General features: G+C 50.0%; 1 protein-coding gene across 1 annotated transcript in view; it reads right to left on the reverse strand.

The window, feature by feature from the left end:
• ZSWIM5 (zinc finger SWIM-type containing 5) overlaps window positions 1-27,188 on the reverse strand; it is a 100,037-nt gene extending 72,849 nt beyond the window's left edge. The window contains 2 exon segments of the mRNA XM_040611361.1: window positions 26,484-26,962; window positions 26,964-27,188. Coding sequence (XP_040467295.1) covers window positions 26,484-26,962; window positions 26,964-27,163 — 679 coding nt within the window. The 5' untranslated portion in view covers window positions 27,164-27,188.
• Between the last annotated feature and the right edge of the window lie 225 nt (window positions 27,189-27,413).

A 27,413-nucleotide genomic window follows, 5' to 3' on the forward strand; every position in this document is an offset into this window, starting at 1 on the left:
CCTCAGATCTTACATCCAGATATTCCCTAAAACTGGCGACTCTGTGCATCTTCTGAGCTTCTCCAACTTGAAGAATATGTTGGCCGAGAGAGTCATTATTTGGCTAAATCATAACGAATTCAGGAAAAAAGCCTTGCTGCATTTCACATGTGCTGAATACCTTCATCCTCCGTGCTCCGTCAAGCTACACTGCCCATGTCCTTCCAATTTTGCAACGAAGCTATTCTCTGCACTACCCAGCTTGATCAGACACCACAGGAAGCTAGAGACAAGAGCACGTCATCTTCAGCCCTTTTCTGTTGCAGATCTCTACGCATTTTCCCAGTGGAGATGCAACCCCACAGCATGAACATCAGCTTCCTGAAAACTGGCTGGGTACTCTTAGCCTGGCTACTGCTGCAGGTCCTCTAGGGTAATCCTCTAACCTCCAGGCCCTCAGGCCACAGCCACTGGGACAGAAGAAGAGACACAAAGATGGAAAAGGAAGGTGGGGGAGAAAAATGTGAATTTGGAAGAGAAGATAAATTACAAAAATACAAATGAAGGAAAGATACTAAATCCTTGCCACAAGAGCATCAGCAAAACATACGTGCATTCCTGATACCTCCTGCCACTCAACAGCTGACCGGCCAAGCTAAAAGGTACTGCAGAAGGTGGATGTTGGAGCCATTTGCAACTTCTTACCTCGTAATATTCCTGCCAGGTGCTAGTTTTGTTAAAAGTTAATGTGCCACAGCAGGGATGCACAATTATGGGCAAGTTCTCAAAAATAGCAGGAGACAAGTTTTTCACCTAGCAATTGTACAGGCTCCCTTTCTTTGTCCAGCGGCACTGAGTTTAACTCAAGTGAAATTCATCAGTTAAGGACTGTGGGGAATGGGCTGTCTCTCCCATCCTATTTACTCATCTGACAGGGAGGCAACGCTCCCCGTCTGTGTGAAAGAATTAGTGCCAACAGCACAAACGTCCCAAACCCAGAAGGGGAAGCCCACCTCCCCAGCTCTTTGGTGCCTGCAATTAATAATATACACCTGAACATCAAATGAGCATTAAATCAGAAAGCAGCCCGGTTTCTACAGCACCCCAAGCCCTGATAACCCCCCATGAATCTCAGCAGGGCAGTCTCCCAGAGCGGCCAGGTGCAGAGCTCCACTGATCCCACCAATCCATTCCTCATCACACTGCGTGCAGGAGATTCACAGGAGTGAACAGGCAAGTGCTAATGAAAGCAAATGGCCAGGTTCTCCCACTCCCCAAGTCTCCTGAGGTGCTAGGGAAACGGGGACATCAAAACGGATCCTCTTGCAACGCAGGGACATGATTGTAAGAGAGAGGCTTAGCAGGGGACCCAAAGACCAATACCAAGTGGCAGAGAGAGACCAAAGGATAAACATTAAGAGCCCATTCCCAAACAGAATTAGTTATTCAAAGAAATCCAGGAAGACTTTTTTTAAAAAAAGAGAAGGAGAAGCCTTAGGAAATGTGGTCAGGAAAGGCAGAGGAGGACTGTTCTCTGAAGACTGTGTCCTTTTCAGCCATCAGAGGAGAGCACCTTCCCTCTGCCTGCACGCTGTAGCAGCAAGGATGAGGGATCTGCATCAACCACCAACAGGCAGCTCACAGCCAGCTCTCCCAGGGAAACAAGCTCCAGGATACCTCCCCCAGCACAGCAAGGACCTCTCCTGATGGACGAAATGGAGAAGGGCTTATTTATTTTAGCTGCCGTGAAATATCTAGATGCCAACTTAGAGAAGGGGAAGCATCTCAGCTAGCTAGCCTGCTACTCGGTTAGCAAGGGCAACACACCAGCTCTGCTTGGCCTCTGATTAGGTTTGCTGCCCTGGCATCACCTAATTGTCACTCCAGTTTATGAGCTGAAGATTTGTGTTGACTGGATGAATTTTTGACAGCATGTCCAGAGCAGACAGGAGGCCCAGACCTAAAGAAAACTAATTCAACCGCCTTCCCTGTCTGAAGTGCCCTCCTTCCCACTGGCAGCAGCGGGTCTACAGGAATGGGATAGAGCGGTAAGGATCATTACGGAGCCAAGCCGGTGATTCAATCTCAAGCATCAAACAAGCCTGCTCACTCTGAAATAAATGCACTTGTTTAAAGTGCCAGATGGACCTCATATGCTGATCTCCTTCCAAAGCAATAAAGACTACTTGAGCATACTGTTCACCTGACCCTGGGGCCAACACCACAGTGAACGGTGTTCCCTTCCCACAGCAAGTGGACTTCTTACCCTCCCTAGAAACATCCCTACCACACTCCAGATCACTAACTCCTGCTGAGGGATCACAAAAGGGAGTCAAAATGGGTCCTTGAACCCTTGTAGATCACTCAGAAAAAGTCTTCCAAGATCAACCACCTTGAGCCACCTTAGCCAAGATTCATCTTGTCCTCCTTTGTCCTAACTGCTCATCCACCCTCACTTTTCCAATCAGAGCACCTCCAAAGTGCCCATCTCCTTTCTCAACAAGACACAGTCTACAGCCAGATCTCACCCAGGACACACCATGGACATCCTCATGCACCTCCCAGCCACTCCCATCAGGCTGCCAACATGCTCCAAACTGGCACATTGTGGGGCTCCCCCAGCTCATCACCACCCCACAAACCAGCAAAAGGCTGAACTGTTGCACAGGATAAGGCTGAAACCAAGAGAAACATCTGCTTTCACTGCATTTGAAAACAGCAAAGCCATCAGAGTTCAAATTTAGAAATCAAGCACAGACTACTGCATATCTGGTTTTGCTCAAATTAGACTTAAAAAAACACACCAAAACCAACACCCCGAACCTGTGACTGTACAGTGCCCTAGCACCCCCACTCCATCCCAAACTTAGCAGGCGTTTTTCTACATTACAAATTCCAAAGGCAGCTAATTAGCCAAGACTCAGCAAACTCAGGTTAAAAAAAGAAGCTGCTCCAACTCCATCAGGGAGGCAGATGGCAACGGCGCGTTTCAGACACTGCAGGCTGCATCAGCAGTTTCTCCACCCGATGGTGTCTGAACAGGGAAGGACTGCAGATCGGAGGCAGTGCAGCGGTCTGTCTGCCAACAGGCCACAAACAGGTGACTCACTGCCATGAAGAATTCTTCCCTGGCTCATGCCTTGCAGCCTGGGAAGGCATCCAATTGATTTATGAACTTGCTAGAAGTTTTCACCCACCATGGGCTGACCCTCGTGCAGTGGTCCCAACCTCACACAGAGACATAAACATGTTACAGGCATAGACTGGGCATTTATTGGGGTTGTCCAGAGCCTAGCATTTCAGCCTGCCTTTCCCCAGATCTGCTTCCCACCTCACTCACCGGGATGCAGGAAAAAGATGGGACTACCGCCAGTGGTGGGGAGAATGAACATGTGTCATGGGAAAACCTGCGCCAGCTACAAGCAGCAGTGAGACCACTGACTGACTATGCGGCCCAGCTGACTCTTCAGAATAATCCCTTATGCCAGCAGGAACCCAGCCAGGTAGACACAATTTAATTAAAATGACGTCAGCTCACAATGCAAGCATCAGAGGTCCCTCTGGACATGGTGCCCAGTGGCTCAGATGTTGAGCAGAGACTAGCAGAGGTCAAACTTGTTTGGACTCCATCCATCCATGCTTCTGCTCTTCCTTCCTCTTGGTTTCAAGCAGGTCTTCACTTCAGACACCTTCCCGTGTGCTTTTCCCAATGCCCTGGGCTGTCACCAACACCATAAATCATCAGATTACATCGGGAGCAGCATATCCTATTTGCAGTGTCTACTACCTCTCTCAGTGCTGTCCCACTCCTTCAGGACTGGGAGGTGTGTCCCAGCTGAGAAGGAACAGGGAAGGCACATCGGCAGGGGATGCTTTACACACACTGGAAATTCCAACAAAACCTCTCTCGCACTAGCCATGGAAGTAAAAGCCATATGGTGGAGATGGGATGCTGCATTTGCAGAAGAACACTCACCCTCTGTGCCTGGACAGACCACAGTCAAGATACACTTTGTTTTTTCAGACGGTTAATAAAGCACTTGCAGGTTCTCCTGCTGCCCACAGGTATCACTCCTAAACCCCCTGCAGGCTCATTGCTGCCCTATTCCAGCTCAGTTATAGACTGGACGTTGCACAGAAACATCTGTCAGCAGAACCCATGTCACATTCCCAAAGCGTCTAGCTGGAAAAATGAGGATCAGGTGACCAGTTTCAGCTAGATGAAACCACAAAAGACCACATTCTCCAGATGCCATCATCACCCGGATCCACTGCAGCAGATGTTCTCCCTGCCGTTCCCATTCACTCTACACTAGGGATACAGACAAAGAATCGCAACTCTGGGAATCCGGGTGGCTGAGGATGGTCCTACCCCCTTGACTAGGATGCAGGATGTATCTGCTGACACGTCCACCACCCTGTGCGTGGTGAGGAGACCTTAAGCGGTGGGCTAAGCTACCCATTTGTGCTTCCCAGCACAGGCACAGAGGGCAGCTTCCAGCTGAGACAGCGAGGGCACCTGTGCCCAGCACATCTGACCAGGTCCTAGCTTCACGGGTGGGCAGGGTCTGGGCTCCTTATCTATAAGCTTCAACAAGGTCCAAAAGGTAACGAGGGACCAGCTGCCCCATAAGCAGTATTAAAATCTCTTGCATCCGGCGGGGAGGGGGCGGGTGCGCCAGGACTGATCGATGGCAATCGATTCCTGAGCATCAGCAGGATTTTACAAGTGCCTAGTGCTCTCCTGAATGGGGCCATTAGCACCTACAATCTCACACTAATAGCCTGTAATGAAGGGATTTTACCTATGCTAATAGCAGGGCAGAAGATAAACAGCAATTTCACTATCAGTGTTCACTGGGGACCTTCACCTTGCCATGGCAGAGGAGAGAAGACAGAGGCAGAGATGATTCTGGTACCCTAGGAAGCTGGCAATTCAGAGGGACAGGGAAGGAGCAGGTGCCCAATGAACCCAAGAAGAGGGACCAGGAAAAAAAGGCTGCTCTGGCCTGCCCAGGGGAGTCTCCAAGGCAAAAGGACTAACTGAGCATTGACCAAACCCAAAAAGAAATACATCTACCCGATCTTTTAATTTAAAAAGCTGAGTATTTCCACTGGCATTGGGGAAGCACGGGAACCACATCCTCACCCAGCCCTTTAATGTCCACAAAACTGAACCAACATCACGAGTTTCCCCCAGTCACACCATCTCCCTCCCAAGTGGATACCCTGGTGCCTGGTCGGAGGGTTGGGTTCACACCGATGCTGCTTCCCCCTGGAGACCTACCAGTGGTGGGCTTCTCTCCCCTCCCAAGGCCACGCACCCAGCAAGAGTTAACTCCATGGCTGGTTCCACCTCCTGCTTTGTGGGTTTAATACGCCTAGAGCTGTCGCAAGGGTGTTAAACTCCCACTCTTCCAGTTCAAAGGCAGCTTTGCAGAGCTGAGCAGTCTTAAAATGCACAGCTTTTCAGAAGTGTGACCTTTTCACAAGGTTTCCAATTCAGTTAAGATTTGTTTCCTCCCTCTTCCAGCACGTAACTAATGGTAGTCATGAAACACCTCCTCCAAGGCAGCAGGCAGGCGGGCCAGGCTCCCCACCGGCCTGGAAATGTCATGACCAGTTACCGCAACGGTGTTTCTGCAAAGGCTCAAGGGCACGGAAAGTCACCACGCCATCACCAGTCATCCAAGCCCTCCAACACCAGGTCTCACACACAGCTGCACGCCACCCCCATCCCGTTGCGCTCTCCCCAGCACGGGGAGCAGCCAGTGCAGGTTTGGGGTCCTGGACCCACCACATCCCCCTGCGCAATGCGGGATCAGTGCTGCCCCAACGCGCACAATTCCCATCCACCTGTGGCAGGTGGGGAAGGGTCTCCCACTTTCAGAAAGCTGTTCAAATCCCTAATTGCCCTCCCCGTAGAGCCCACACCTAGGCTCTTCCCTGCAGATATCAACCTGGGAGCCCTTCCCAGCTTTCCTCAATGCCAGATTTAGGTCACATCCACAGGTTTCATTGGCTGGCTGTCTTTGCTCTTGCAAAGCAGAAGGGTAAGAGGAGCATTTTAATGTGTTTGCACCAATAAATCCTTCAGCACACCAGAGGGGAGACTTTTCCATGCACATCAGGCAGGTAACTGTCCCCAGCCCTTACCCTATGCCCACTGCCCAGGGCAGCCTTGTTCACAGGTTCCTCCTCTCGTCCCTCTCCAAGACACTTGCAGCTCCAGTGTGTTCCACATTGCAATCCAAGGATAAAAACTATTGCTGAACAAACAAAGCAAAGCCTCAGGCTGACAGGATGGGCATCTGCATTGCTACCCAAAGGGACTTTTTTATCCTAAATGCCTACAAACCTGCAAGCCCCCAAAGAGCCTTGGCACAAGGTGCTGGTGGTCCTGGCTCCATCAGCAACGCCATCTTCCACCCTAAAACAAGCAAAACCCCTGCACACACCCTGCCTGCCCTCTTCCTCCTCCTCTGCTCACACTGCCAGGAAACCTCTTCCCATCTCCACATGGACTGGGAGATCTTGTGGCCTCTGCCCAGTTTTCACACACCTGGGAAGTGCCTCCATGTGCTACCTAGCTATGCATGAAGCACAGAACCACTGAACTGCTCGCTCTGTCAGACGACTACCTCTCACACATCATTTATTCCCCCGCAAATGAGCTAAACATTTCGTATCTGGCCCTTTTCCCCCCGCCCCGTTTACACTACAGGAATGGGGGGATGTGCTGCTGTCCCCTCCAAGGGCAGCAAGCCAGCTCTCAAAGCCTACCAAACCCAGTGAAGACCACACCTGGCATACCCCCACCAATACTGAAGCTGTTCCCAAGCTTTGTTGCTGCTGTTTCAAACAAGGACCTCATTTAAAGTTGCACCCTCCTTCCAGGGTGTCCAAGTCATCACCACAAGAACCAAGCCCATGACAGGAGGGAGGTGGTCCGTAGAGACATCCACAGAGTCCCTGCAGCTCAGGAGATTTATGTTATCTTAAAATACCTGGGGGGTTAGTAATCTAAGCAGGCATGTCGCCTGCTCCTTAGAGCAGTAGTCAAGCGCTGTAGAAACTGGCCTCAAATCCAGGACCATAGTAGAAGTCCAGTAAAATTACGCTGCTGAGTCACTAGCACTGACGTGCCAGGTATTTCTGAGCTAACCGATGGGACACACCACCGATCCCAAAGTTTACAAACTCCTAATCCAAGGCACTGTCAACAACACAGTTGATGTTTGCAAGGAACACATTATTTTTATGCTGACAAAGCTTCTCCAAACACAGGGCACAAGATCACACAGACCAAGCCTAGAGTTTGGGTTACGAATTTCCCAGAAAAACTTTGGGCCAACCAAGGGGGAACTCCAGCCTTACACCAGACTCCATAAACCTGCCACGCAGCTCCAAAGCAAGCCTTGGCTAACCTGCATTTCGGTATTTTCCCTACCCATTGCATATTTACCACATGGGTTTGTTTGGATGTGTTTTGCTCACGACTTGCTCTTTGGAGCAACTCCAAATCTGCCTCCCTCTTAAGTTGTGCTACAATATAGTCATTGAAACTGATTGCAAACATCAGAAGCGAGGGTTGATTTCTTTATGCACACTAATTCTAGACTAGGTCACCAAACTATTTTCATAGTTATGTCAGCACTGTCTAGACAAACCATTAAAAACAGGATGCAACGATCATCAGAAATGCAACATCAAGCTTGTGCCCAGAGATACTGCAGGAGCCACGGGGAGAGAAGAAAAATCCAAGTCTGTCCTATTCGCATAGATGGGCCAGACCTGGCTCAGCTGTGACTTTTTTTGTTTAAGTAGAACTTTACCAAAGCTCACCAGAAAAATGTACAGTTGACTGCAATTTAAAATAAATAAGCTGATAACAACAAGCTCTGAGAAGAGCAGGATCTTTCGAAGGAGCCTCAATGCAGTCATGAGCCCATCCAAAGCTGGCTCCTCTGTGCTACTGGATGCCCACACCTCGCTACCGGCACCGGACCCTCACCAGGAGGTTAACCACCACATTACCACCTTCATGCCATCACGGGGAGCGCCCTGTGGCCTGAGACCAACCACATACACCAGGATTTGGCCCCAGGCATTCCCCCTGCCAGCCTCCAGCAGGCTCCCAGCCTCACCACCAAAATCAGCCTCCGCACCCAGGGAGAATTTCTTGCTAGCACATCAGAAAGGCAGCTTCCCATTCCTTGCCACTTCTTGGCAGGGAACTCTTCCAAACTCCAGGAACACGAGCTGTAATCCTGGCAGAAAGGGATGCGCATATAAAAATCACCACTCTGTCAAAACAGAAAAATAATGCTGGAGCTGATCTGTGCACATTAATCCGCTGCAGTCATGAGGAGACAATTTCCCTGGAGAAAGTCATACATTAAAAGGAAAAAAAGAAAAAAAAAAAGGGGGAAGAAAAAAAGATTAATGTGACTTTGAAATATCACAAGCACCGTTTATCTTCCTCCTGCCACCACAGGTTTCTTGTCTTTTTCTTTTTTTTCCCCCTTTTTTTTTTTTAAATACAAAGAGCCTTAAAATTCACTGTGAATACAGCCCTTTTGCCTCAGATGTGCAAACATAGGTTCATTACAGTATAGCAAAAATATAAACACAGTACCACCTGCTCTCTCGTATACTAACCTTAACATTTTTAATTAATTCAATTTAAAAAAAAAAAACACAATTGCTTTTCACTGGCATAACCTTCTAATTACACTCGGAGTAGATGCATGCTTCTCAGAGCTCCTACTTTTGCTAGCAATTTGGTCACACACAAAGTTCGGTCCTTGGTACTTCTGTGTTGGCATGGAAGCAGAATGCAAAATATTGCTCCCCGATATACATTTAGAAGCAGATACAGAGCTCAGGCCTTGTCATGGGCATGGCCAGAAATTCAAGTACACATTCCCTTTCTAGGGCAGGACTGAAAGATTTTGCCAGTTAAAAAAATAAAAATAAATAAGGTTTAACCTATATAACACAAAGGAGACAGGCACGCTTAAAACTGAGGTGGATCACATCAGCCCAGCCTTTGGCAATCCTGAAACAAATGAGCTCACCATAGCGTTTATATTCTCATTTTCCTTTTACACATATCCCATAGATCATAAATATACATTAATAACTCTAACAGTCAAAGTTTACATTCGGCTGTAACATTTAGGATCAATACTCTTCAAATGACCTTTAATAGTAATGAGCTGCCATAACACTGTCTTGAGGACATTAAATTTTTATTAGAAATACTTTATTACGAAGGTTCAAACCTGTCTCCACGCACTTGCGCACCCATACAAATATTCTCCACTACCATACAAATATTCTCTATTATGTTTTTCCTTGAAAAAAAAAAATAAAGCAGGTCTTCCAAGGTTTTTGAAAAAATGTGCAGCGTGGAGGCTTTAGATATTTCACATTTTCAGTTGGGGTGGGGTGGGGGGGTCTTGTTTTTTAATCAAAACCCATGAGGAGCCAGGGGTTGGAAAATGATCCACTTTTCAAAGTGATAAATAGGAATTGTTCCCACGTGGCTTGAACAGGACAAGACCAGTCTCCTGATTATCATAAACCCTCAGTTCGAGGGGGTGGAAAAGGTGGGAGAAGCTGATGCCCTGTAGAAGGGTAAGCCAGGGCAGCATCACCTCCTGGCCATGCAGACCACCGCGGCGCCCCAGGGAAGCCAGCCAGAGAGTCAGCTCCATTCCTGCCCTGGTCCATGGGGATCCTGATGGGGACCCCCTCCCCATCAAAATAGGTCCATCTCACGCAGCTCCAGCCAACTGAAAAGCGAAAACTGGAAAGATGGAGGAAAACAACAACCACAAAAAATGGAAAACATCTAGTCAAGATCCAGCCTCTCCTTAATTATTTTTTTTAAATGACTAGTCAAGTTCTAAGTCAGCTCACGTCCACGTTTCACTGCCTATTTAAGAATTTTAAATAATTCACAGGGTGGGGGGCTTGTAGCAATTTATTTCTTCAGTTACAGGCCCTGGACTCAAACTACAGAGAAATCTGATTTTAGCAGAACAATGAAACCGAGCGAACGGAGGTGAAGTCAAACAAAGGAAACACAGGGGGGGAAAGAAAAATATTTCTCTGCATTGTTATTAGATGCCACCTCTAAGAGCTGCAGATTGAACACATTCAAGGCAGCACCAGCTACTGCAGTCAATGTCCTCTAAGAACCTGCCTGGGCTCAAGCAGGCTGCTACCGGAGCCCCGAGCTGGCCAGGAGGGCAGCACAAGTACATTCCAGCATTTCATTCTGCATTTCTTGGGAGTCTTGAATCTTAAGAAACATTTCAATTTTGCCTCTCATTCAAGCTGACCTAGAGCTTCATCTCTAAAAAAGCATTTTGTGATTTCCAAACTGATTTCTAAACAGCGGTGACCAAATCAGAGGGGGGCACTCCAGTAAAAGCACTGGGAAAACGGCAGAAATACTGGGCAATCAGTGCTTGCGCTCCCTAACCCCCTGATTTTTAGGGAGACACTCTGAAACCACAGCAAATATCTTTCCAAGTCCTTCAGAGAAGAGCCTCCTTTCTGGGGGCAGGACCAGGAGAGCCAGCAGTGCTCTCCTCCCCTCTCCCAGCAGAAGGCAAACCGCATCCCCCCACCTTCCCGAACCCCTTATCTGGGCCAGGGTGCTGGCAGCCCCTTGCCGCAACCCCCATCTCTCCATCAGCATTTGTGGCAGCTCATTAGGGTGGAGAAAGGCTCCGGCACATCATCTCTGAAGGCTTGTGGAGGGCTGATCCGCGACAGGTAATTCCCCCTGCTTAATGACCTGAGACCAGCCAGGCGGAGGCAAACGGGAAAGGGAATCTTCTCATTTGTTACCCATCCCCACATCCCGATAAAAAGAATGATTACACTTTTAAGTTCAAACAATTCCCTGCAGTTGTAGCCATGTCATATCTAGATTGTCTAATTTACATGCATATTCATAATCCCTGTGTATTTAATTAAATTCTTCAATCCCTGGAGTGTCTTTCCTAAACAATAGTAATTTATCTTGCACAGATAAGGGTGCCCTCGATTTATTCCACTCTGTAGCTAACAGCATTTCCTCCTGATCAAGGCTAGGAAGCAAACTCGAACAGAGGGAATCTTTAAATACATTTAAATTGCAAGATTAGGCTGCTCCTCTTTCTTTCTCTCTCACCCCAAGTTACCCTTTTAAATAATAAACACTTTCTCCTGAGCTCCGAGGAAAACCTTTTCACCCAACCTCCTGATAAGAGCTGCATGCTCCAAATGCAAAAATGCTGCCCAAAGCCCACGCTGCAAAGAGATCTCACAGGCTGGGCATCATGGGCTACCAAGCAGCACAGGTTTCATCCAGCGTGGTCCACGGGACATCCTCTGCACACACCTTCCATCGCAGGCTATGAATCCCTCTGTTGCAGCCCACGGCAAACAAGCCACACATTAAAAAGTTGCAGCCACGAGGATGAAGAGCTCTTCATCTTTCCAGCAAATATCCCTACACTAAGGGCTATTCCTCGACAGAACCTCGGGCATCCCAGAGAGGGACATGCAATGCACCAGGACAACTTGAGATGAAGCAGCTCCTCAGAGAGATGCCGCCATCTCCAGACCACTAACCCTGTTCAAATATTAGCACAGGGAATTTAATTTGGCCTGCAATTAGAGAAGTGTTAAAATATTTAGCAAAGTCAAACCGATGAGAAGATTGTGATGGGAAAGGAGGAGAGTAGAGCCTGGTGCTACAGCATGTTTTCCGATTACACATTTCTCACACCCTGTTAAATCCACAGCGCTTAATAGCTTCGCTCCCTCTCCCAAACCTCAGCCTGCAGCTCTGGGATGGCACCGAAGTGGGGTGGAGACGTGCCAGTCTCTCCAAAAGCCTCTTTAGCCCCACCAGCTCCGCATCGCCACTGCCTCCCAGAGCAGTGCCAGCTGTCCCTGCCAGGGGAGCAGCCACCCTGCTGCTCACACGGCAGGGATGCTATGCCCCAAGGAGACTCGGGGATAATCCTGGTTCTGCAGGAGATGTGGGGCCAGGACTGCTGTCGCAAACCATCTTCTGCATTCACGTCACAGCCAAGGGCCTGGGCAGCCCCTTGGCTGAAGACCCTGCTTGCAACCAGGGAAACGTCCTTCGGCTCCAGCCCCACTTCTTCATCTCGTCCCCAAACATCTGCTGCTGACCACTGCCAGACATGGGAACCCAGCCACCCTGTTCCCAACCAAGCCCTTGAAGCCTTTAAGGATGCTGTTACTATTTATGAAAATAGGGTCAGGATCCTGCTGTCAGCTCCTTCCCGAGCTGCAGTGTCACCCACGCCATTGAGGCAGCTCTAGGAAAGCTCTCAGGAATGGGACCGCTGGGACTTGATGGACAGGCTCCAAGTCACAGCCGGCTAACCGCGCTCTGGAGTAAAACCAACCTCCTCCCACCTGGGTGTCTCTGCAGCCACCTCCCTGGGGAAGCCCATCTTCCAGTTTCACGTACAACCACATCTACCAGGTCCTCCTCTGGGCCATCCCCATGGCCACCAGACCCCTCCTTTGCTACGCCACTGCATATCAACCATGGCTTAACCAGTGCAGCACTGTACAGCAGCACCCAGCTGACACCACGGACAGTCCCAACCCCTTGTAGTTAAGTTGCTTCTCCCCCCATTCAAATAACAGAAGAAGCAACAGACAAGGCAGGTGGTGGTCTCCTTCAGCACTGGAGCTGGACCTGGCACTGCCCTGGAGGGAAGGGGCTCGTGCAGCCACACTGCCCCATTAGCAGGGGGCTCAGCAACCAGCAGAGCCCGTGGGACAGCGAGGTGCTGTCCTCCACCAGCAACGTGGAGCCTGCCTGCCGATACAGCCTGCCATTGCCAAATCCTCTTCCCCAGGAATTCATAGCTGGATTCAGACATTCCCAGCCTGTTACTTATTTTGATGTTTTCAGCTCTCCAGAGTACAGGGACATCCTGTCTTAAACCTGCCGAGGCTCATGCCAAGAGGACATCTGCTTGGAAGACAGCCCCTCTGGCTGACCTGGCCCTAGAGGGCTGCCTTCCCGTCTCTGCAAGATCCCAAACATACCCTTGCACCCACAAAGCAAAGCCAGTTCACAGCAGAGCCAGCAGCAAGAGCAGCCTCTTGGGCAAACCACAGCTCCCATTCCTACTTCAGAAGCTTTGCAAGATTTTTAGACCTTGGAAACATTTTCTTCCTACTCAGGGCATTTTTAGGTTAATGGTTCATCAAACCTCACAGTCCAGGAAACCTTAGTGTGGCTGACCAGTGTGTGGGTGTGGGGAAAAAAAAAAAAACACCAAACAAAAAAAATACCCTCTTGGGCATGAGTCCTTCCCACAGCACTTGAACCACAGGCTCTGGGCTGAGCTAGGAGCCACCAGAAACAAGCAGAAAACCAGGCCAGCAGACAAGGGAAAACCTCACCGCTGCCTTGTGCCTCTTTCAGATACAGGGAACGCAGACAGCAAACCATCGCCGATGGAAAGCGTCAATCTCCCGCTTGGGATGCTCTCCACTGTGTCCCCCCACGCAAGGACTGCCAAGCCCCTCTGCAAATCCCCAGAGGAGCTGGGTGGCACCAGCAGCGCCAGGTGATGACACCACCATCGGCAGAGGGAACGTGTGACGTCTTAACTCTCTGTTCACCCAGGAGCAGGTCTCCAGAGGAACACAACTCTGATTCCCTGTGCTGACTTCATTTGGCTTGGTCCTTTTTGCCTAAGCTTTATTTTACATGCATTACTCGAGTGCAAACAAGAACAAAGCCACGGTGTTTTTAGGAAGAGCCCTCAGTACCCAGCAGCTCACACTCCTGGAAAAAACAGTGCTTTCAAGCAAAAGCCCCAAGTTTGGACAATTCCCATGAAGTCATTCCCCCACATCACCCAACTTCTTTCCTATAGTGAAAGTCAAGGAGCTGAGCCATGGCTAGGAACATCTAATCGTTCACCTTTGCACTGTCCGGTTTTTCTAAGTTTTTATGATTTTCCAGGGCCTAAGTAACCGCAGATCTTTATCACAACACAGACAGAAAGTCTGCAGAGCAAAACTTCCCTCTGCCCCATCTCCCACCAAGCAGAGTACCAGTTCTTACAAGCTTCCAGTTCCCCTCCTGCCCCTCAGGTATCCCATGGGGAAGGCAGCCCACCATCAGCCACTGGCAAATAACCTCCAGCTTAAGCAAGGCAGAAGGCACGGGAATCTTTCAAACCATGTCACTCTGATGAATTTTAAAGATAACGGATGTCTGCGCTGCATGAGGGCTGTGACTGGACAGAGCGATGCACCTGAAGATACCCACTCTTAACACATTCCCCCAGCAACATGGTCAGGAGGTGACCAGAAACCATCTTTTCCCAAATAACCAATAACTTCCAAACTGGGAAGCAAATATTTGCTCCCAGTACACCTCACCTGCATAGGGACAGCCTGACCTTGACAATCACCTCCTCATCCACCCCGACCCTAAAGCAGCAGAAAGCAAGGATTCATGCTGCTCTTCAGCATCCCTTTGGTGAGATGGTTTCAGAAGCGCTGTCCTTGCACCAGAGGGCTGTGGGCAGGTTTTAACAGCAAGGTGCTGCGTCCTGGCCCTGAAACCAGCAACATCATATAAAATACCATCTGAACGTGCTCCTCAAGCTCAAAAAAGCTGGCTGCTACCAAGCACACCTGAGGGCGGTTTAGCCAAAGAACCTGAAAGTAGGATAGGGTCCATGAAGCTAAAGTAGACTGAACCAAGCTCAAGAGAGGCAAGAGGTGGAGAGATGTCTAGGAAGAGGAGGCAATGCACATTTCCATGCCATCTAGGAGGTTCTGGAAAAGAGCAATGGGGCTAAGCTCCACTCTGCACCATTTCAGAGTGCATAGCTAAAAAGCACTGTAAAACCCACTGCTCGTTCTTGGTCACCCTCACAAGCACCTGCTTTGTGCCTGCTAGCGAGTAATATTTTCCACAGTGGGAAGTAAGTGAACAGAAGCAGCACACCAGAAGCCACCAAGTTCATCATCACTCTTGGTCACACATTGGTCACAGCTTCTCTCCATCAAAACCTGCAGGAGTTTTTAAGGGCCAACCCCAACATGAGCCAAAGGGGCAGGAGAGCTCACTTTGTCATCCCTCTCACCCCCTTTCAAAGAAGGTACCTACTTAAAACAGACAGTCTTTCCTCACCCATCCTCCTGCCTCCAGAAGTTACCTCCTAATGCGAAAGGTTGAGCAACACAGCAGGAGCCACCACAAGAAGTGGTGGCTGGAGACCACACCAGGCGCTGGAGCCCCCTGATGCACTAAAAGCATGTGTCAATGACACCAGCTGTCCTCAGAGACAGCCAACCTGCTCAGACCCCCAATCTCTCAGTCCGAGCCTTCAGAGAGCTCAGCTGACCTCAGCAACTTCCCAACACACCGTAACATTCCCGAAATGAAGTTTACAGCCTGGTTTTTCAACCTTCAGGCCAGATGCCCCTTGTTTTAACGAGTAAGTTAAATATGGCTAGTCCACAGCTATGGATCAAATAAGGCAGGCTTAAAAGAGGTGAGACTCAAGAGGGGGATACTTCCCAACAGCAAAAAAAGTAGTATGTTTTACCTCAAAACATAACAGACTCAGGGGACAAATTAAAAAGGGAAACCATAAAATGCTTGCCTAACTCCTTTTTTTATTTCTTACATCTGCTGCTTTACAGTAAAGCTTCATCTACTGTGTATAATTAGATATATGTTCCTCGATTCTAATCTATACAGATTTATTTGAAACTTATCTTTACAGTTTTTAACCCCAAAGAAGTTTTAACTGGAAAGAAAGCTGCAGTAACAGCATCACCTCAAGTGCAAAGGTCTGGGAGATGCTGCAGTGTGAACAGCAGTTCCAGCCCGGGCTCTGCGGACCCGTGCATGGAAGGCAGCAAGAACACACCAGCTCATCACTGCTCACCTTCACGTGTGGCCCCACAGCCCCAGGAACGTTTTACAGACCGCAGAGTAAAGCGGTTTGGAACCCGAAGCAGTTCACCGAGACCCAGAGGCAGAGGTATGGATACTGCCCGGCACTCCTGTCGCCGTGCCTGCTCTGCTGCCTCGCTCAGCCCCAGCCTCGGCCACCTCGCACTTCCCAGACGGCGGAGACGCTGCAGAGGGATTGCAGTGGACAGCATGGCAGAGGCCTTGGGGACAGGCCATTCCTCTCACAGTGTGTTCAGCCACCAACTGCAGGTGAAAGCTACCTGCTGCCTCCCAACCCACCACCCCTGCTCTTCCTACAGCAACCCCGGATCCCAAAGGCACCTCTCCCATCCAAGACGCTTCGCAGCTCTACTGAGCTCCTTCATGCCCCGTGGATGCTACCACCGTACCAAATGGCCAAGGCTACAGGGCATCCCCCGAGATCCCTCTGCAGATCACGCATTCAGGACCATACGCTACAGTGAACCAGCAGGTTTCTCAGAATGACCCCGTGCCCACCCTGGCCCAGTTCCTCCTGCCAGACACAGAACAGGGGTTTTTTGTTGCTTGTTGGGAAACGATGAAGCTTGCTTGGGTTTTGTTGATCCATGAAAGGGTTATTTCCTTAGAAATGGGAAACTAAACAGAGAGACAGAAGGCCACCAGGTCCAGTGCTAAAGATCCAGCAGTGCAACCAGGTACCTTGGACCTTGAGAAACTCCAAGAACAGCAGGTCCAGGACATGAACATGACTCAGATACCAAACAGCCAGCAGACAACAGAGCGGGAGAAGGGGAGGCCAGTGTATGGGCAAAGGGGATACCCTCAATTTGCAGTCACAGCCCCTTTATGTTTTGGCATAAAGATCCCAAACTCATTTAGGTCACTGTGCATCTCTTGAAACCCTTACATCCACCCATCAGATGCCATCACACTTCATAATTAAGCATTTAAAATGTGCACAAAGGGAGAAAGGAACCGTCTGCACTTACACAGGAAGGACCAAACACCTCACTAGGGCACAGAGCATCGAGACTGCAAAGCACCCAGTCACCCCATTCCCCTCAGGACCCACACAGCAGGCGCTCTGGGGAGAGGCCAGTCCGCCAGTGTCTCCACCAACCATGAGGAATACACCAAGGCGACATGCAACACCAGACATCCACCAGCCCAGCTAAGAGGATGAAGCATTTCTCTGGAAACAATCGGGTTCTCTAATAACAGGGCTGCAGCAGCGGCGTGAAAGGAGGGAGGAGGAGCAGGCGGGGAGAAAGGGACTAGCTGGATATTTATCCCATCCTCATCTTTGTGTTATCAGTACCCCGGTATCAGCATTGTTCAAAATGGCTGCTTAGATGGTTGCCAGCAGCAACAACAGAATTGGTCCATCTGCTGGCATTCTCCCTAATCTATCTCAAACACTCGTCTTCTTTTTAAATGCACGCAGGGGAAAGAAGGAAAAAAAAAAAAGTCCGCCTTGTACAAAGAAACAGAATCCTCCTATAACAGAGCCTTTTAACTAGATTTTATGCCACCCCTGTTTCCAGGACACACAGACAAAAGTTAATTTTACGATAAAAGAACCAGTGTAAGGTGCTTTTTTGTTATGAGATCAGAAAGCAAATGGAATTTGAATTGTCTGCAGTGGCATGTATCTGACAAAGATTAATTTAAACAGATATTGTCTCTGAAACCAAAGTCCATTGAACGGCTTCACAGCCTATCAACCATGCGAAAGCAGCTCCTTAGCAGCACTGCTGACTCCACCACTTTCTTTAAAAATGGCTTAACCTATTTCTTGTAAGATAAAAGGTCATATATAGTTCTATTTTACAAACCCATAATAGCCAAATCCACACCAAGCGAAGACAATCGGGAGAAAATAATAACGGCGGGGGGGGGGGGTGGGGGGGGATTTCCTCCTCCTTCACAGACAGATGCTCGACACTCGCTGGGTATCTTTCAAAGCATGCCGGTAGCGAGCGGCTGCAGCGCCACCGAAATGTTTCGACATCCTTAGAATAGATTAAAAACCCTGGGGCCTCTGCAGGTCACCGGTGCAGGATGGAGAAGCCCACCCACACCCCACGCCCCCCCCCCCCCCCCGGGTGGAGATGCTGCCGCAGGGCAGCTCACCGCTATCGGCCTGGGATGCTGCTTTTGCAGGGATGTAAAACCTCAAGGATGCAGGGAAGAGCAGCCAGGCTGCCAGCCCTTAGTCCTGGGCCAAGCAGGCAGGAGGGGAGAAGCACTGCTCCCCAGGCCCCCACTCACCCCCCAGCCCCTCTCTGAACACTGGGGTATTATTTCTCCTTTTAATCACAAGAAACAGATCTGTGCATGCCATCAGCGGGCTGTGCGGATGGAGACAGCTGCTCAGACTTCAATGGGATGGACACACACACACACACACAGAGGGGGAAGAAAAGAAAAAAAAGCTGCAGAAATCCAAATCCTGCAATTTCTTCCCTTTTTATTTCCAGTTTATACAGAGCACCGCAGGGAAAATGCTACCAGACAGTTTCAGAGCATTTGATACAGCAACAACCCAGCTTTGGGAAAAGAATGAAGGAGAAGCAAAATAAAAGATGACAGCCAAAAGCACTTTTAATATAGTTTCAGTACTTTCAAGAGAAAGCTTCTGTACACAGAGCAGCCAATGAACTGTAACCAAAATAAACACAACTGGCTTTAAAAAAATTAAAAATTTCTTTCTGATGATAAAGAAAATCAAAAGAGACGAGAACCAGCGAGTGAGGCAGAAAATACATTTATTTTTCATCCTCCAGACACACTTCTTTAAATTTGGCATCCAAAGCCATTGTAGTTCATTAATGCAAATTTTATTTATCTCGGGAATCCATTTGTTGCTCTGCCATCCCTTTGACAGGGCACTCATCTTCATCAAGGCAGCCGCACAGCCACAGCCAGGGCTGCAGCACACGGCACCCCCTGCGATCCCTGCCTTTAAAAACCACATCACACCAGTAACAAGCAATGGCTATTGCCCATTTGCTATCACCCACACGGCGGCATCAGCTGAAGGATGGGGGCCAGAGCTACTGGACGGCATCCGGAGCAGAGGCACAGCCTGTCCTGACCTTGCCAAGGTCCCAGACACCAAGTCTCCGGCGTTCCCACGGGGAATCCCTCCTCCTCGGCAGCTGCAGGGCACGGGCACCGTCTCCAGGTGCAAAGACAGCAGCCAGGCAGATACCACACCGCATCCCACTGAGCAAACCTCAGTAACAATTAGCGGCCCCCAGTCAAACGAGCTGGGTGGTGTTGGTGCAGGCAGCTCATTACGGGCATCCAGGGATAAGCAGGGCATCGCAAGGGGGACATAGGCACCCCCCCCCTCCCATTTTGAACCCAGGGGCGACAACAGCAGGACACTTGCAGATGACAAGCTGGACCAACACAGCCACATGCAACTCTTATGAGCTGGCATCCCAGCAGATCTGCCTCCTAAGCACATTCGTGGCTTTGTTTTTAATGATGTGAGAAATGCACACACACACACACAAAAAAAAAAAAAAAAAGGGGGAAAAATCCCTGGCAACACGCACCTAGAATGCGACAAGTAAAAGCCCAGGATTTTATTAATTTGTGCATTACTTTAAATGCACCGTTTTACAAGGACTAACCCCAATCCTGCACAAAATCCTAAGCCGTAAGCTTGAGACAAAAAAGCAAATGCTCTTAAAACGCAACGCTAGAAAATCCGTTTGGAGAGAAATGTGGTGGTGTCGCGCACAGGTGAATCCTCGGCATTTAATAAAACACACTCACCACACCAACCAAGTGGAGTCTATTCATATTTAAACATCAGGATTAAGAAGAAAAAAAGCCTCTGAAAAATTGAATTTTCACTCCTGGGGCATTTCACTGTAGAACCATGAAGATGCTCTCCCCCTCCACATCCCGCAAGAAGCCGTTTTGCAGAACCAGCATCTCTCCGCGAGATGTTATCAGGGCTATTTCCAACTCCCATTGCAAAGGCACAAGAAGTCAGAGGTCAAGCCTGTACGTTGAACCCTACTCTTGTGAACACCAGGTGAAAAATGAAATGGGGCTCAGTCCTGCTCTTCCGAGCATGCAGGAGAGCATCTCCAGGGCCCTGGCAGCAGTGTGGGTGCACAGGGACAGCTCCCCACCGCCATCCCACATCCTGGCTCCATCCAGAAAGTAGACTTGTCCAATGGCACTTATTAACATACCCAACGTTTGGCATCTTTGAGGTCTTGTTTTCACTGGAAAATGGATTGGTTTCTATTGAGGCTGATGCCAAAGAAAGCCAAACCTCAGCAGAGGGAGGAACCAGTTACTCAGAGGAGCCACTTTCCTCCCCTCCTCTCATCTCCAGAAGACCAGGAGTATGACAACCCCATCACATAACCTCTTCCAGACAGCATCAAATGTAAAGGTAGGACATACTAGAACTTCATTTTGATACCCTCAGACAGCTATTCCCTGCCTCTGGCTCCTTGCAAAATAAAGTCACCAACACCAGCCACAGATGGGGAGATCAATGAAGAAACACAGGTTCAACCAGCACCCCAGGTCTCCAGCAAACCTACCCACCAGAAGAAACAAGCACTGTGAGGGGACGGGGGAGCACATGAGGCTCCTTCCCCACTGCCTTGCCCAGTACATCACACGAGGTTGGCTCCTCAGAGAGCGCCCAAAGGGACAGAACACAGCCTCACATCCCCGGGAGAAACAGCAGCACCCCTACATCTCCAGGAGAAAATCCACCGGCTTTAAGCACAAGCCATCACCCTGCAGCAACAAGCCTTGGCCTCTCACTGAAAATCCCCAGGCTCGGCTGCCCTGAGAGGATGAAGAGATGCTGCTCCTCCCGAAATTCCTGCTCAGCTCCTCACCCGCACCAGCTCTCCCAGCCTCAAGGGCAGCAGGGGGAAATGAACTCTCTCTTCCACCCTAATGCTACCAAGGTTTGGATTTTTTTTTTTTTTAATATCTGTATTTTCAAAGAAAATTAAAAACTGACACACCACAGGAGACGATTCACAGCTGAATGTGACTTTACAAAGCTATCAGATAGACAAGCTCATTTAAGTTTTCCAAAAGTCCTATCTGAGGTTAGAGGGACTAATCATAAAACATCTAACATCAAAGCGAGCATCAAATAACAGCAAAGCACATTCCCTCGCACAAAGCTTCAGAAACAAAGCACGCAGGCACATGTGGTTTATGTTACTGCAGTTTTAGCACAGTTAAATATTTCCTAAAAGATTCCCTCTAGATGTGAGCAAAATTAAAATCTGCTGTGAGCGACGGGTGAGCTAGAAGGGGAGGAAGCCAGCTCCTCACCTGGGCTAAGCTTTATAAAGCACAGGTAAGCTGAGAACAAACTCCTATTGCCTGCTCAAGCCAGAAACCAGGCCTTGTCATGCTTTCTCTTCAAAAAACGCCTCAAACCTATTTATTCTTAAAGCCAACACTAAATATTTAGTTTCTTGTGTTTTATTTTTCAGGTCTTCTAGCCTCTTTAAGCTAGCATCATTTTGCCTGGAGTAATTAACCACCTAGTTAAAAAGGTGCCCCAACTTCAGAAAGTCTATTTATACTCTTAAAAAAAAAAAAATACTCAAAAGCCAATAAATAAATCTGTTTTTAAAAAAGAAAGTTAAAATTCCAGCTGTCAAAGTCTTCCTAGCTCTCCCTGCACTACCAGCAAGAAATTGGTGGTTTTCATCATCTCCAGTTCCAGTTTCTGTAATACAGCCCAGAACAAGCTCAAGAAATCTCACCTATGAGGGAACAGCCATAAACAGATCATAAGTTTTAGTGCCTAATAACATATATAATTAAAACGAAGGATTAAGAAAAAAATAATTACAAACATAAAGCCCTTAATGTATATTTAAGATGTTCAACAGTTTCCATCATGATAGGGCTAGTGAACCTCTGCTGGCCTCTTTTATGTGGTTTAAAGTATTTTAATATAATATGGTAGGACAAAGTAATCTACCCATAAAGAAAAATAACGTTAAAATTAATTACCAAATTGGAAACACGCTGCAAAACAACCACTTCACCCAAAAACTAAGAGGGTACAGAAAAACTAAACTCTTATTAGCACCCTGACATGGGACATCGAGTTTCAATGTGGAAAAAAAAAAAAAAAAACAGAAAAGTACTTCATGACCCATGGCGCTCCTTCCAAACCTCCTCCTCCTGGATACAGTCTTAAATCTAGACCCAGGAGGAGACCAATCTTTACACAAAACAAAAGCAACCACAACTAGCCCTAGAGAGCCCCATCAAAGTGTTTTCCCCAAAATAAACAGCTCTATAAAGCAGCACGCCACCTAGACTTTTAAAACAACTGGATACAAATTTAGACTCTGCCCCGTACCAGGTCACAGGGGAGGGAAACCAAATGCTTGCCTACAAGCAAGCATTTTCGGGGGGGGGGGGGGGGGGGGGGGGGAAATAATTCTAAAAAACCTAAAAGTAGTTCCAGAGAAAAAAAACTAAAAGTAGTTTCAGCCATGTTAAGAGCATAGGAACCCATCGATAGTTTTACCTCTGAAGATGCATTCCAAAAAGAATCATTAAAATATATAACAACAGAAGCTGAAATCTACAGTGTAACAAAAGGCTTCCAAATCAGAACTCCTCCAATTAAAATGCATTTACAGGTATTATTTACACGTATCAGTTCTAGCTTAACCTCTACCCAGGCAGAAGGCTGCTGAAGCAGGGTCAGAAAATCCCCCATGCCTGGATACCCAGCTTAACCACCAGACCAGGAACCATGGGAAGGCACCCAGGACTGACCTGCAAAGCATCAGATAAAGTATTCAGAATTAACAGCAGGCTTGAAAATAAAAAATTTAAAAAAAAAAAAAAAAACCCCACACCACACACCACCAGGCTCCCTCCAAGTGTTTACAAAGCCAGCGCATTTTAAAGCCCTGCTTCATTGTTACCCTAACAGCAAAAGTAAATTCTGCCTATGTACTTATGGCTGGACTGCATACCTCCCCACCAGGGCACAAAGGCTTATCTGTGGGTAAAGCAGCACATGCCATATAGGTTCCTAAGCGGCTGGTTACAATGCAAAGAACACCACAAAGCTCGATGCTTCCTCTCACCAGTAATCATAAAAGCAATGAAAAAAAAAGAGAATTCCCACCTAAAATTGCCACAGACACTTGCCCACCCATCAGCAGCCACAACGACTCGAAGGCAAACCGTATTATACCATACTGAGGAGCACAGGCGAGAAACATTAATTTGTTCTGCCAGATCACAGCTAACTGTCAAAATCCACCAAAGGTCTTTTCTCTCTCCAAAAACCCAAGAGATAATGGTGTAAAAACTTTTGTTCATAAATATTTATGCAAGTGAACTTGTTAAAAATTAACCGCTGTCGTTAAAGGTTTTGTATCCTTTAGGATTCCCGGCATGCAGTGCAGTTGCATGCTTTATATTAAGCCTGGCATTTCTGCATTCCTTTCCTGCATGCTTTTGTCATTTGTCTAAAAATTAAAAGAAAAAAAAAAACCCACACACCACACACACACAAAGACGGGATCTGTACACATAATAATAAAGCAGTTTTTAAGAAGACAAAGATGCCTGTGTTCAACATCCAAGATCTTTCTTTGAGCAGGAAAAAAAAAAAAAATCAATTTAATGACTCCAGTGAGATCAGGGTTTAAGCCTCGTTTAAGTTTTACTAAGCATGAAGGAATTATAGGTTGATAATGTGGCATATATGTTTTTTTCAGACCTGCCAGCCTTGTAAGCACAAGGGAGCTGGAGCCCAAAGCAGTTTGGCCCCACAAGCACAACCTTCCACACCTCCACGCCATCTTCCATCTCCCAGAAGGTCATTCCTCTCGGATTTTGGCTTTCAGGTTTTCAAAGTGATTTTTCCAACCACAGAGAGAAGGAATTTCACATTCGTACCATCCTTATTTTTTCACAGGTCTGAGTCAGAAACTCAACTGTACAAACATCTGATCTTTATTAACAGCAAATCTCAACTGTGCAAACCCCAGGTCGTGATGCCGGGAGCTGGCGGTGTCCATTAAAGAGATCCTTCGAGGGGAACAGTAGTTTTGATTTAACGCTGGCGAACATCAAGTAAGCCAGGGTTGGGGTTTTACTTTTTTTCCAAGACATAATGGTTCCCATATAAGCTGACAACCAAGTTTCTATCTTAATTGCAAACACACACACAGCCACAAAGTGTTTGTGTCTCCAGTGGCTGGAGCTCTTCCACCTCACCTTCCAGCAGCATCTGCAGGATGGATGTGGAAAGTTGGCGGAGGACATCTCCGCTATGCCTCCCGTCCACCCCGGGTAAACACGAAGCCCTTCGCAGCCTTTTGTTTGATGTAAATCTTCCTCCTCTGGCTCAGGGCTGCAAGGGACTGCTGTGACAGGGCTGCTCGGGGGACAAAACCAGAGGTGTCTGACCCCGCATCACCCACCCGCTGCCGCCCAAAGAAGAGCCGCACTCCAGCCAAGACCTGAACCCCCCCCGCTCCGAGGCGAGCTCCCACGGCGAGCATTCCGCGCGCCCCTCTCGGGCTGTAAAAACAAGAGATAAATCACCCACCGACTTTGCGGCGAGTGCTTCCAGAACATGCTGCTTCATCTAAAAAAGCTGAAGGTTCGGAGGACAATGGGCGCGAGCTCCGATTTCAAAGCTGGGGAGATGGTTTAGACTTGTCAGGGGATATGAAACGCCAAAGCCAGGACCATCCCTCTGGCTCACCCAAAGCAGCAGCGGGAACCGCGGGGAGACAGGGCACGCGTGATGCCGGATGCCGGTACCGGCCATCGCTTTGGGATGGGACTGCCCTGCCTGTTCCTCACATACCCGACCCCAGCGCTCACCCAGCATTGCCTAAAGCCTCGTCAGAGCCACGTTTCAAAGCCAAATACGTTATAAAAAGCTCATGACGAAAGAAAATGCCTTCATACAGAACCAGCCCTGGTTTCAGGCAACCGTTCCTCTGTCTCCCACTCCCAGGCCGGCTGCTCACTGCATCCACACCTCGGTGGGCAGGTCAACGAAGCATCGTCCACAGTGAGCTATTCTCTTCCCTCCCCTCCTAATGTTAAAGTTCCTGAAGAGCTTCTCCTCTCCTTCAAAAAAAAAAAAAAATATTTGGTTTTGAGTTTCCAAGTGTTTTAAACAGAATACTTAATCATCTTAACACAGCCCTGGCAAAAATATTAATTGACCCCAAAAGAGGGTATATAATCATATCCTCGGAGAAAAACCTTTTGTGCTGCAGGAATTTTTACTGCATATCCTCAGAGGCGGAAGGAGAATTCTTCCGCTCTCTCCTATTTCCACATCTCAAATGAAAAATGTTTTGATAACGCTCTTCTGAACGTAAACTGTAAAAAAATGGATTTTTTAATTTATTTTTTTTTAAAGCAGAGGGGTTTTTTTCCCCAAAAGGAAGGAGGGCTCTTTAAACAACCACAGCCGAACTAACCATTCCTTACAACAAAACCCACCCTCCCTCCACTCATTCACGCCATACCCTGGCACAAGATGAATTTACATTTCGCATTTGCAAAACAAATTCCAGCCTAATGTCATTTTAATGGGAACGCGCATTTCAATCACTTCCAGCAACAACCAGGAGCGGATTATTTTATGTAAAACACCACCATTTGTTTCTCTTTGAATATATAGAGATATAAGGGGGGATTTCGGATGGGGACAGGGACTGGGGGGGACACACCAACATTTCCTCTGTGACAATCCCCCTCCGCCAGCGCACACAAAAGCCAACCTGCCCGTGGAGACAACACACGATGCCATTATTCCCACCGTCATTCCCACGGCCCCTCGCCACCGGCGGGGAGCCAGAGGCCGGCGGCCCCCGGCCCCACCAGCGCCCCCCCCCCCCCCCCGGCCGGTCCCGCCGCGCTCCGCCGGCCGCGGGTGCCCGTGCGGGGGGGGTGGCAAGGGGAAAGAGGGGCGCGGGGGCCCCCCCGAGATTTTCCAAGGGGGGGAAAGCCCCTGATGGAGAAGACAAAGACAAGCGCTCAGAGCTGCCGGAGAGATGCGTTATGTTTATAAACCCGTGTGCGGGTGGAAGGGCCGGGACCGGGGCGGGTGTTCCGGGGCGAGGGGAAACCGGGGCGGAGGGGGGGGGGGGGGGGGGGCTGCGCGCCCTCCTGCAAACCCCCACGGGCACCCGGGGAGGGGGGGTGGCTTTATTTTCCCACTCGCACTGGACGGACGGCGCCCACGCCGGTGACACCGGGCACGCACACGTCGCCGGGAGCCCACCCCCCCCCACAGCCCTCCCCCCCAAACCTAAAGCCGGCATCTCCCCAGAGGAGGATAAGGCGGTCCCTGCCCCCGGGGCAGGATTTTCCTGTCAAACCACAACGCGCCAGACAAAAGGCTGGAGTGTTCGGAGGGGATGGCGGCGGCGGCGGCGGGGGGGGCGGGGGGGGGGCGGACGCGGGGCACGACGACCCAAGCCCCCAGGGGCCTCGTCCCGGCACTCACCGACTTGCAGCACGTTGTCCACCGCGCCGGTCTCCAGCAGGCGGATGCCGCGGCGGAAGGGCAGCCCCTCGCCCTGCGGCGCGGCGGCGGGGGCGGCGGCGGGCGGCGGCGGGCCGGCGGCGGGGCTCTCCTCGCCGGCCGGGGCGGGGGCGGCGGCGGCGGCCGAGGGTCCCCCCGCGGCGGCGCTGGCGGGGGATGCGGCGGCGGCGCGGCCGGGCTGGAAGCTGGAGTACATGCAGATCTGCCGCTCGCTGCGGGGGAAGCTCCAGTAGACGATGCGGCGCTGGACGGGCTCGGGGATGCGCTGGAAGCGGCCCTCCACCCGCTCGAAGGCCCAGCTCCCCGCCACCCGCTTGGCCGCCGCGTCCAGCAGCGACTCGGGCTGCAGCAGGCTGCCCGCCCCGCCGCCGCCGCCCCCCGGCCCCGCCGCCGCCGCCGCCGCCGTCCCCGCCGCCCCCGCCGTCCCCGCCGCCGCCGCGGGGGCAGCAGCCGGCCAGAGCCGGGGGGGCCCCGCTGGCCCCCGCGCCCGGCCCCGCGCCGACCCCTGCGGCCCCGGGACGGGGGTGAACGGCCCCGGTGCCCCCCGCCGGGCAGGTTCGGGAGCACAGGCGCTTGGGGCCCGGGGCGCCGGCGGGCAGCGGCGGGCGGAGCAGCTCCTCTCCCTCTCCTCCCTCCGCCATGGCTGCGACCGACTGAGCCGGGCGAGGGGAGGAGAGACGGGGAGGAGGGGGGGGGGGGGGCGGGGGTGGAGACTAGAGGGGGTGGTCCCGCCGGCCGGGAGCCGGCCCCCGCCGGGGCGGGCCGCTCCGCAGCCCCCTGCCCGCCCCCCGCCGGACCCCGGCTCCGACCTGCACCTGCCGGGATGCCGCGGGGCGGGCAGTGGCGAGCCCCTGGGGATCGCCCCGGTGCCCTCCCGGCTGTGTCCCCGGG

The sequence above is a fragment of the Falco naumanni genome, chromosome 11, assembly GCF_017639655.2.
Source record: "Falco naumanni isolate bFalNau1 chromosome 11, bFalNau1.pat, whole genome shotgun sequence".
NCBI lineage: Eukaryota > Metazoa > Chordata > Aves > Falconiformes > Falconidae > Falco > Falco naumanni.